The 12,408-nt window shown below is 46.7% G+C and overlaps 1 protein-coding gene across 2 annotated transcripts in view; it reads right to left on the reverse strand.

Annotated features, from left to right (window-relative positions):
- PAPSS2 (3'-phosphoadenosine 5'-phosphosulfate synthase 2) overlaps positions 1–12,408 on the reverse strand; it is a 29,167-nt gene extending 16,759 nt beyond the window's left edge. The window contains exon 1 of one of the 2 annotated variants that reach the window (XM_061373803.1): positions 12,295–12,408. In XM_061373803.1, the coding sequence (XP_061229787.1) occupies positions 12,295–12,315 (21 nt within the window). In that variant the 5' untranslated portion in view covers positions 12,316–12,408. Of the gene's footprint in view, positions 1–11,900; positions 12,197–12,294 lie in introns of those variants that run through there. The other variant, XM_061373802.1, reaches the window with a different exon arrangement.

Genomic DNA, 12,408 nt, shown 5'->3' on the forward strand with positions numbered 1-12,408 from the left:
TGAATTATGATAACATCCATGCCGTGGGAAGATGCAGGAACTAAACCATTCCTACATGCCTGACATAACGAGATTGTTATAAGTACACGTTGCTGTGCCATAAATCTTCCCAGTGTGTGTATCTCAGAGCTTTTATTTTGCATGCTGGCATCTTTTGGAGCTTGGGAACACATCACTGAGGGCATTTTTGCAATTTGGCAACACTGTCAAACCTCTCTGATCTGCTGCGAGCTGGTACCAAATCCCTCTGATTTTTCTGCTATGTCAATAATCTTGCTGGTAAACTCTTCCTAAGTCTGAGCAGCCGCCTGCCACACACCAACTCAAATTCTGGTCACCAGATACACCACAGGTAAAGCAAGACAGAGAAACACAAGGAAGCAGCAGATGTCTGGGATGGCAGCTTGTTTGGCTGGAAACATCACCTTCCTGCCCAATCATCCCCCAGCTGGGACATGTCTTGGGAAGCCAGAACCATAACATGATCAGAACAGAGTGAAGGCACCACTCAGAATAAGCATCAATGGCCTGAGAGCAAACCCTGGAGAGATTTCATCTGAACAAGTATGTACTGCAAGACAGCTGGGAGGCAGAGATAACTGGTGGACAGGGTTTAATCAGATCCGGGGCTGTCCTACTGATTTTATTCCCATAGTTTAACCTCAGATAATCCAGTTCTCATCACAACACACTCGTTCCTGGATATAGGGCCCCTGGCAGGGAAAATTTAGGGACATTGGAAAGCATTTCTTGCAATAGTCTAGATCAAAGGTGTGATGTTTGGGGGAGGAACTTCTTACCTAAAATTCAGCCCCAAGCAAGGCTCTCTAAACGACCCGGCAGTGTCTCCAAAGAGCCATGCAGGCTCTGCAGCCAGATGGTTAAGGACACTGGCACACCCTCTGCTTTCCTTGGAAATTGACTGTTTGGCCACATGTGCATGACCTCAGCACTCAGCCCACCCTGCCTTACCTCATCCAGGAAACGAGACAAAGAATAAAGACATGGCTCCAAACCTTGTACCACGGATGCAGCAGACCAAGAAGCCAAATCCTAAGTCTGCTTTTGGCCTTCCCTTCTAGTGAACCTTTCCATGAGGTTGACAAACTGGGAGACACCAAGACCTCAGATGTCTTTCAGATCAGGCTTGACTGAGCTATTTCCAAATGTCTCTTGGCCTGGCTTCCTAAACAAACAAGTTTTTCCCCACTAGTGGTACAAGATGCTCCTCTGCTTTGTGAAAGCAGGTTGCAAGCAGAGGCGGGAGGCTTTTTCTTGGTGCTCCTCTCAGATAAAAAGATGGACCCCTGAGACAAGAGAGTATACCATAGCATAGACCTATTGGAAATCAGGAAACATCAGTGACCTCTGCTCTGAGAGCTACCACTGCTCAGTTCATGGTGTTTGAGAAAGTAACCTCAGGTTTTTGTTAAGTATTTGGCCCTGAAAAGGAACAGCTGTGCTTGCCCGCATAAATAGAAGGTTGCATGTGACTACCCACACAAGAGGTAGGGCAGGGAGCATCTTCTTCTCTCATCTGATAGCTAAATGCCTGGGGGACTGTTCCCAACCATTGCTGACATTTGTTAGGAGCAGAACCACTGCATGATTAATAGAAAGCACCCTAGAAGAATATTTAGGCTTCTTCCAATGAATTACATGGATGATTTGCCACCTTCCACTTGAAATTTAAGTATGTATAAACTCTGGTCCTTATGACAGAAGGCAGCATCTCCTCCTTACCCTGCCTGCCCATTTCTTTAGTCAGCATCTCCATGGCTCCATAACGAATGGGGTCAGGGCAAGAAACAAGTGCAAGTGCCACATGCTATGCTGAGGGGTGGAAACAAAGGAGAAGAGCCAGAAGCTGAACGGGACATTCAAAAGGTCCTCAAAGTGCATACAGCTCCCTCAGGACAACTCCTGCTCAGCCATCCATAGAAGGCAGAGCTCTCCAATGTTGCAGAAGGAAAGATTTGCCATTAATAAGCAGTGCTGGTCATCACAGAGCCCGCTGAGGTCTAAACCAATGTCCTTATTGCGCCCTTACTTTCCCTCCACTGCTGAGGTAGTACCTCTGCCTGCTGTAGCTGGCACAGGCAGGGTGGGAAGCTGTCCAAGAGCACAGCTCGTGGCAGGCTGCAGCAGCATCCCATTCCAGAGAGGAACTCCCTCCTGAAAACACAGCACGGATCAGCCAAGAATGAAGCCAGTGGAGAAACACTCTTGTAGCGCAGTGCTATTAAGCACATGTTAGTCACACATCTGGCTCACTTAACAGGAGGGCCATCTTTGTAGGAACATGGTTAGCAACCGACTGACAGCTGGCAGGACTCACAGCCCTGGGGAAACCCAGACACAACGGTGAGGGTAGGGTCAGGACTCCCCCAGCTGCATTTTTATTCACAGAAATATCTCACGTAATCAGGAATATGATTCCTTTTTTTTTCTAGACGAGCACCTAGCCCTGTTTTGGTACTGCAGCATGGACATCTCTCCAGGAGGGGGGAAAAAAGGCTTTCAAAATGTTATCAATGATGTTTTCAGCTAATAATATTTGCAAATGGTAAAACAAGCTTTTAAAATTATAACATGATCAAGAAGATTTCAAGTTTGAAGTCAAACACTTGCCTCTGGAGGTGGATCTAACTTACTGCTTAAAATCCCCTCCCAGATCCTGCAATCTTACCAAAAAAAACCAAAAGAAACAAAAAAACCCTAACTTTTGTCCTAATAGTTGAATTTGATGCATAAAAATTAAGTTCATGGGCTTTTCCTTAAATAATGCTTTTCTTCTACCAGGGCAAGTCCCATGTAGGGACTTGCAAATGGGCAAGCTGACCTAGAGAAGTTAAAGTATTCATCACTGATAAAGGGGAAAAACCTTCTGTGAAAGGATTTTCTGTGGTGCAGAAAAGCAAAAAGGAAAGGAGGAAGAGAGGAAAGAGGGGGCTTTTGCCTGTGGAACCGAAGATTTGATCATACTGAAAAATGATGCAGAAACCTCAGACTCTCTGAAGTCCCGATTTAGCTCTCTTAACCCTAAACCTATAGATTTCTGTTTGATTCATTTAATGGACTAAGGCAGTAAATACTTCAAAATCAGCTTAATTCTTTCCCAGGGGAAATCCCCACCAAGACGGAGTTACCCTGGAAATTTTGCCCATTTCACTACCAGGAATTCCACCATTGTGGCACAGAACTTGGCTGGCAGGTCCAGATGGGGAAGTGGGACTTCTCAAGCACCGGACGATGCATTACAGTACTGGCAAAACAAAAACAGCCACCCCAAACCCACAACTATAGTAGGACTATGTTCCAGTCATCTTGTAAATGAGAATCTGAGTTTTAGACTGTGTGACTTCACATCAGCAAGTTGGGTGTTAAGATCTGCCTTTCTAAAGGCACCCAGATCAGGCATTTCTTTATCTCTGAATCAGATGATGTCACTACTCTAATTTCCTTGACACAGGAAAGCTAGTGAGTCATCCTGCACTCCTACATTTTTGGGATGAATTTGCAAGGCCGGTACAGATGTTCTAAAGACAATCTTCCCATCTGCATTCCAGAAATCACAAGGGACACCCTCATGGGCAACAAATATTTGACAAACAAAGCCTCTTGTCAGCTGCTAACAAAAATATCAATTTAAACAATAAATCCTTCCATGATTGCCCTATTTTTAATATTCAGTGCAGCTCTGCTAAATTACCTCCTCTAAATGAACCCATTTAAGCTGTTTAGCTTGAGTTCATTTTGCAAACAATAGGTTTGACACTGCAAAAGGAGAACTGCTTTGCTTTGATGCATGGCATTTGTTACAAGGCTGCTCTGGATCGTGCCAAGACTGCTGGACCACACTCAATGCAAAACTGGTTATCTTGCCAAAGGAGGGAACATAAATTATGTTCTTACTGCAGTACAGATGCGTTTTGTGATTAAACACCCACAGAAAGTGATCAAGAATATCTAACCTCTGAGAATACCAAAAAGAAGGGAATTACGTGACCAGCAGGTAGGTGACCAGTTAAAAAACACAGAGATGGTGTAGCCCCATGACCTCCACTGCCAAATGCAATGCCCGGCGGTGCACAGAGCTGTGACCAACAGCCAGCTGAGCTGCTTTGCACAGTGCAAAGGCATCTGCATGAGAAATGCTGTGCCAAAACAGAGCAGCACAACACCATTCCCATACTAGCAAGAACTACCGAGTACACAAGACCATGCTTCTTTATCTTCTTTTGGAGCAAACTATAAGGTTACAGAAATGGTAAACTGAGAATGACTCCCTCAGATTCGGGGAGAAGAGGGAAGGAGGACAAGGGTACATATTGTGACTACACATTAACTTCAGTATAAAAAAAACAAAACCAATCAGGTAGGAATTGTATCTACATGTAATTTTATTTTTTTCTCCTGAATATGAGATTTAGGAATTAATTAATGGGTTGTGGCTCCCTATGGTAAATAAACCACTGTAAATGTCCCACTTCTTACCATGCCAAGGGAGGCACCCTATCCCTTAAAATAGAACAGAGAGACAGACAGGACTCATCCACCAGATACCAAGTAAGTTAAAACTTGATGTGCAGTGTGGAGATTGTCAGCTGACCTAAATTTTGTTCAGTTGTAAGATACAATCAAAACCACAAGCCCTGCCGTTCAGAGATGCCACATGGCACTGGCTTACTCAGAGGGTCCTCCAGTGGGCGCTAGGAGCCAGTGTGTCAGGGCAATATCCCGTTTCACCAAAACCGTTCCCTTTGATTGCTCCACAAATCAGTTCAACAAACCAGGACCACTGTTAACCTACCTTTAAAAAAGCTGAACTACCACTGCTTTAACACATAACACAGTGAGTCACATTCAACCGTTGTGTGTCCCCATTAACTCAGTTTGCAATAGGTTTTCAAACTTGGAAGCCAACATCTAACCATAGCTATGAGCCCGCAGGTGGGACACCAGCTCCATCTTCTGCTAAGTGAGAAAGCAGAATTTCCTCCAAGCTAGCACAGGTTGACCTGAGCCCATGTTGTCTTTACAACAATAAGGGGACAAGATACCTGTTTTTAACATGCTCATCATATCCCTCTCAGGAAAGAAATCCTGTATCTGTTGAAAAGCTCTAGTGGGAACCACAAAGGATCTGCATTTCCAGCAGCTTCATCAGGTTTTAAAATACATATTTCTGTAAAAGAACTAATCCTCTTGCATCACATCCGCACAGGACACGGTGGCAGCCTGCTGAAAGAATAAAGCTGGACACTAGCTCAGGCTGGCGGGGGCTCAGCGTCACAGCCACATGGTGCCTCTCCCTGCCCCACTCAGTATCCAGGATGGACATGCAGTCTTGAACCGCATGCATTTGACTTTGCAACGGTCAATGGCTGCTAGTGACATGAGATCTCTCTCCACCTCAGTGATCCTTTTGAGGTTTGCAAAGTGCAAAAGCAGCAGGAGGAAGGACTGCGGGAAAGCTCAGCCAGAAACACCACACAGGACATGGTTAAATGGGAGAACTTGGCTGGGCAGGCCAAAAGTTCACTTGGCTGGAAAATATCATAAACATGAATTCATGGAAGGAAAGTTCATCAAGGACTATCAGGAAGAAAGGCAGGGCCTCTGGTATCTCGAGTTGTAAATCAGTAGGAGTTCGGACAATGCACTGTAGTGTCCCAGCCATAAACTCTTCCCTGGCCCCCACTCTCAGCTGCTGCTGGAGACTGCAGACAGGGCCGAGCAAACTCAGTCTCCTTGGTCTTTCTTTTGGCTGAAGGCAGAGTTGCTTTCACAGTCATATGATTAAGCGTGCCACCCAATGCAACAAGCTGCATGAGACAAGCCCAGTTGAGGATTCAAGGTCAGAGACACAGGGCTGATCCACAGGCACCACCATCCCCTGAGGGTGGCACCATCCCCAATTTTACAGGCACAGAATAGCACAAAGTAAAGCAAACAGCAGATCAAGACCTGAGCTCCCACAATACTTAAACCCTATAAAAATGGCATGTTTGAAAAGCAGCTCCCCTAGACTTCAGGCTGCACCTCCAAGAGCTCAGTGCTCCTCATATCCACCTGCATGGTCGCAGACCAGCTTTGCAAAGATCAGGGCAGATGCAATGAGTTGCCCCGGCCATGGTTGAGGTGACTTGTCCAGCATCATGCCCAAGGGCCAGGACAGGGGCAAGCACACAATGAAGTCTCCTGCAGCAGCAGAAACCTCCTCTAAAATGAGGGAGTTTTCCCTCTTCCACACCCACTAGCAACAAACAACTGATCTCCCCATCAGAAGGGCTGGGCAGGCCTGAAAAATGACCTCCCACTGACACACTTTTTTGCACTACAATGGAAAGCTGAAAACATTTTGATACTGAAGAAAACATTTTGTTCTGCCAGAGGCTGTGCAGACCTCAAGGTTAGAAAGTCCTGGAAATGTAGGTACAAATGCTTGTTTTCCAAAGATGCGTGAGAAAAGCCCATCTCAACAAACCCTGCATCTACAGAGAGCTGCATCTACAGAGAAGACACGTTTAAAAAGAGGGGAAAAAAAAAAAGCCAACTGGCTCCCTTCTCAGGCTGTGCTCTCCAAACAGGCCAACACATTTTGGCACCCACTCAGTAGATAAAGCTTTCCACACATATCGTTGTAACTGAGCCAAGCTATAAGTAAACGAAAAAGGACCGCTCTGAGAGCGACAGGAGGCAGCGCTTACAGCGAGCTAATTTTGTCTTACGGGCAAAATCCTAACTTCCAGTGTGCCATTTTGTGACGCACATCCATGCCAAATGCTTTGACCAAGCTCTGTTGCATCTCTCCTTCTGTTAATAATACACTCCAAGTAAATTTTCACTTAGAAATTATTAAGCTGCCAGACCATTAAGGAACTATTTCTCACTTCCTACAGCTCTGATTCAGAGTTAAATCAGAGATAACCATTAGTCACCCTGCTCACAATAATAGTAAATTAATAAACAGCAACCTGAATTACATGGCATTTCTCTTAATGGACTTTAAAGATACTAAAGTGTACAAGCACTGTGATCAAAGTACAAGTTCAAGACATGGCATACCTTTAGGACCATTAATACATGCCCTGCACACCACTTAATCTTTTGTGGGCATGTACGACTGCAAGGTTATCTAAAACACCTGGTTTCAGATAGGCAAGGTCCTTTCATTTTTAAAGGTTATTTAAATACACCCTCCAGGATCAACATCAGACCAGTAAAAAAAACAAATGCAAGTATGCCACTGCTTATCTTGAAAACTCTCCAGAAAAACAAAATCCCTGTGGCGTCAACCTAAGTTTCAGCTGCAGTGCACATGTCTGGGTTAGCATTGGGTCTTCAAAATCATTCGCTGTCTCGCCTAAAACCACTTGTTGATGCTGCCCAAAGACAGCATGGATAGAAACCTATGCCTGAGTTACGGGGTTTGGCACAGATTTGTGTGACTTCATCAGTGCAACCTGAAAACCAGACGAGGCTGGAGTCTGTATTTATCCAGGAGTCCAGCGGCAGGACAGGAAACAACATGCTGACTCAAAGCGCTTTGACTCAAGAGCTGGAAAAATCACAGTTGGGTTTAGGTGCCCTGGCCACTACCCCAGATGGCACCCACCATGCCGACCACCATCACCAGTGGTGCTCAGCTGCACCTCTCCAAACCAGGCCCTGGGAGAGGAAGAAATCCTGTGAAGAGCCGCTAGTCCTGTTGGGAAAGCAGAAGATTAACCTCCGAGCACATGAGCAGGCATCAGGCCTGACCTACCTGCCTGTCTCCTGAGAAGACAAGGAGAAAAACCCTTCGAAGTTTCCTTCCACTTCTCCGTGTACACACCCTCCTACAGCCCCAGGAGATGCTCTGACCATGCAGCTTCCTGGGAAACTTGCCCTATTTCTCCTGCTGCCATGGCAGTACCAGGGGACACCAGAACAAGCCTCCCTGCACTTCAGGAAGGTCCACCAGGGTCCTCAGCTTGCAGCTTCTGGGGCTGGACCACACCAAGTTGATTATTTTGTTCCACATCCTCTGAAGGGCTCAGCCTCTCTGAACCACAGAAATAAAGAGGCATTAATATTTAGGAGCCTGCAACTTTTTCTGGCTTTTTTTTCACTGAAATTCCCCAAATGGAACACCCTGGTTCTTGCAGAGTATGTTTAATAAACATGGGTCTGGCAACTGGCAGCCCCGCAAAACAGTGCAAGTGAAGGAAACAGCAAGGTGGGGCAACAGACTGGAAAGGTAACTTTTTAATAGCAAAGGACTCCAGAAGAAACAGGGAGAAGAAGGGAGAGAGCTATAGGAAACAAAAGAAGTTGAAATAACTGTGTATTAAGATAGTTAATCTGCTCACCTTTCTGTGATCTTTGAAAAAGAGAGATATAAAGCAAAAAAAGTGATAGAAAATATACCAAATATACCAGTATACTAAGTATGCAATGAGCAACTAGAAACCAATCACCCTTTACTGTCACAGTGCAATGAGTTAGGCACTGTGTTTCACAAAATAACTCACAGCTGTAAATGCGAGACTTTTGAATCACTGGATAAAACATCAGAAACACTGTCTTGAGTAATTCAACCCAGACCAAGCCACACTAATTCCCTGAAATCACAGCTCTGCTGCCTGATGTAGCTGCCTGTGAGCTGAACTGCTCTGAACATAAACGTCCCTAAACATGTTTTGGTCTTTATGTGCAAAACATAAGTAAAGAATAAGTGTGAGAGGACATGAATGCATGTTTGTTTAGGGTTTTTTTAAGTGAATTTTTTATTTTACATTGCTTTGCAATTAAATTTATGAAGCTATACATATGTTACTGCACAGCCTGTGATATCACTTGGTCCACCCTGTGCCTGCAGTTTTTCAACATGAGAATAGCTTTTAGGCAAAAAAACTAAGCCTTTTCCTATTTTCTCAGGGTAGTCATCTGTAGGGTTTTTTTCTCTTTAATTAAAAAAAAAATTAAATTATTTGTACATGTTAATTTATCTTTAAATCAGACCACATAATTTGTGACTGTGCACATAAACTCTACACAAGCAAAACGGAACTATCAGAAGTTACCATTTTGTGATCCCCTGAGCTATGGAAACAACATCCCAGTGAAAGCAAGGGATGCCACATGCCATGTGGTTCAGAGTCCTGGAAATACTTTCACAAGGCCAGACAGATGACAAACCTGTAACACCCCAAAAAGGGCAGCTTCAGTACTGGGCTTTCTTCCTCCCCTAAGCACCCCTTCCCTCCACTAAGAGAAGCTCACTGGAAGCAGCCAGTGAGGATGATGTTCGCCCACTGCCAGGGGCCGGACTCTGGCAGCCAGCTCTGAACACCTCCACCTCACAACATGCATTGAGCTGCATTTTCTATGCACCCACAGGGACATGCAAGCCACACAGCCAGTCGCTCTGGTGAGGGGCCAGCCCTTCCAGGGCAGGGCCATGCCCATAGGCTTGTGCTCCATGGCAAGCCGCTTCCACTGAGCACACTGCTCCTTCTGTATGCTCCTGCTTGGTATGAAAACGCAGCTCAGTGGGGAGAAGTAACGAGCTACGGAAATACCAGTGACACCTCAGATGCAGAGAGAACAAACTGCTGTTTTGACAGGGCTAAAAGGACTGCTCAGCCCTGAATGCGGCGCTGTGCAGGAGCCCACACAAAAAACAAGGGCAGTCCCACAGCTCCGTGCTACTCACTGCAATTACTTTACAGTGTACTTACTCGTGAGAGCAGGATTTCACGACTGGGGCACACAGGAGGCCTGTCTAAAGAACATTAAGTCTTTAAGGTCATCCTTAAAGACTGTTCTTGTCCCCCAGAAGTCAGCCCTGAAACTGGTCAGAAATCAATGCTATTAGTGAGGTCTGTGAACTGAAGGACGCTTTCCAGCACTTGCACTTCTTGCAACACCATGAGCAGAAATGAAGGGAGCATTTCCATACTAACCAGCCAAAGATTCCTGCACACAAGTCTTGGGTCTTCAGCAGAATTAAGGTGCCTTGTTCATTTTCAAGGACAACACATGCAGAAGTAAAAAAAAAAATCACTTTTCTTCTTTGTACCTTACCATAAGCTTCTATTAATAAATGGACGTGCGGTTAAAATATCCTCAAACCACCCACAAACTCCAGAGAACATGCAGACCGAATTCATGTACAATTACTCAATATCCAAAACAAGGAGCACTGTCAAATAACACAACCAGTCCATCTTGTAACAGCTCCCACTACTGCACCCTTGAAAAGCTGACAGCTAACAAACATCACCAGCAAAACCCATTTTGGACATAGTCTAGGACAGAGAACAATGCTGGAAGCAACCATCCCCACAAAACCTTGTCTGTGGGAGAAAAATTCACACATCACCCACATTATGGAGAAGTGGTAAGCCCTGACATTTCATTAGTAATAAGGATTTTTATGAGTCATAACAGTTCATGCTACTGGGAGAATGAAAAATGGGGATTAAGTAAGGAGCATCAGAAGGACAAGCTGTGGTTCTAACAGGGATCTCAGTAGGGCAAATTATTCCGTGCACCCCATCTTCACTGGCACCGTCTTGGCCGTTGCAGCTACAAAACGTGTCATGAAAAACTCACCACCATATTAAAACTCCTCTAAGCTACAACATTCAGACTGCTACTTGTGGGAGCACATCGTGCTGTCACCTGCTCCTTCGTTAGGCAGAATCTCTAATGCACTGCCAATGCCTCAACCCTCCTGAACCACACCGTGTAATTGCACGGAGACCAAATGCAATTGTCTGTTTGTGTATGCTAATAACTGAGCTGATCAAGGGACCCCTATCAAAGTGAAATGCTTATCCCAGTCCTTTGGTATCAACTTGAGACAGGTAAAGCTGAGACACTGGGACTGTGTTAGGAGCAAAAACTTCACCTATGCTCCGTTCAACACATGTCCCTAGCCATAGACCAGGAGGATCATTAACGGAGTATCACTGCCATTTCATCATAATTATCAAAACATCTTGTGATTAGTGAAGTCATACCTTTTCCCATTCTATCAGCTACCTAGCAGATAAGCCCATGAAAATAAGCCTACAACTGTCAACCAGATAGCATCTGTTTTGACAGTCTCAGTACAAAGGTCTGCCACAATCCTGCTTATAAAGGTCATTTTTTCAGCCCAGGGTGGAGGCAAAGGAGAGGGATTATTCTGGAAGTTCACTAATGCCTCCTTCCTATCACAGCAATAAGTAAAATCCCCCTACACAGCTCAAGTCTTGCATCCCCTCACAGAAATAATCCCTAAACCACAGGTTTTCATGTTTCCAAGAACACCCTGCCACACAGGCGTGCTTTGTTAAGCGTGGCTTTGGTTGCATTCCTACCCAGACAGATTACCAGTGTGCTCAAAATGCACTAGATCCATCTGAAAAGTTTACGACAAAATAAATAAATAAATGGACCAGCAAAGCAGCCCAAAGGAGTTGCATCAAGATTTCTTACGGTTCTGATCTAAACCCTGGAAAGTGTACATGCAGCCAGAAGGACCCAGACCTCACATCCCACATCCAAGACGTGAGAGAGGGCAGCTAGCAAGAGGAAAACGATTTCTGGCTGTGCCTGCGATTTGCAGTTTTCATTTCCAGCTGAACTACGCTCTGGATATTGCTATTTGTCTTTGCTGTGCAGCTTTTCTGTGGAACACGCTGGCTCCTGCTGCAGCGCTGGCAGCCGCCGGGTGCTGGTGGCGGCTGTCTCACCAGCGTCTCCCCCCGGGTGGGACCTGGGCAGAAACCCGACAAGCTTCTCGCTGACTCAGCCTTCGGCCTCGCCCTGGAGGCTGCCGGGGCGCCGCTCCCCGGGAGGACCGGCTGCGCCGGGCACCGCTACCGCGCTTGCCGGGTGCGGCGGGGCGGTGCGCGGCTCACCTGCGGGCAGCCGGGCTGTGCCCGGGGCAGGCACCGCTCGCACATCTACACCAGCGCGGACCGACGCCCGGCGACAGCATTCACCCTCAGCGCCCTGCACCGTAACGCGGCGGATTTAACGTCCTCCTGCGAGGGAATCGGTGCACCCCGGCAGGAGAACGATGGGTCCGGCCCCGCCGCTGAGCAGAAGGCGCTCGCCAGCCGCCGACGGGACCCGCAGGGGTCGATCCCCCTGGGGAGTCCACGTCTGCCCAGCACTGCCCGCCTCGGCGAGAGCCCGCAACCCTGCAGGGAAAGCGGCAATGTCAGGAGCGTGAGGAATGGGTTTGTCTTCGCAGGGAGCTGGAAGCGCCCCACAGCAGCCGCAGCCCCCCGCCCGCCGGCCCCGTCCTACCGTCTGCTGTCGGCTCGACATGGTGACGGGCGGCGGGGCCGCGCTGCGCCGGGCCTATAAGGGCTCCCGCGACACGTAGCGAGTCCCTGGGCCAGCCCCTTTCGCCCTGCGCCC

Source organism: Neopsephotus bourkii, unplaced genomic scaffold (genome assembly GCF_033783945.1).
Source record: "Neopsephotus bourkii isolate Nb327-2 ecotype Australia unplaced genomic scaffold, CSIRO-AGI_Nbou_v1 NB_1634, whole genome shotgun sequence".
Taxonomy (NCBI): domain Eukaryota; kingdom Metazoa; phylum Chordata; class Aves; order Psittaciformes; family Psittacidae; genus Neopsephotus; species Neopsephotus bourkii.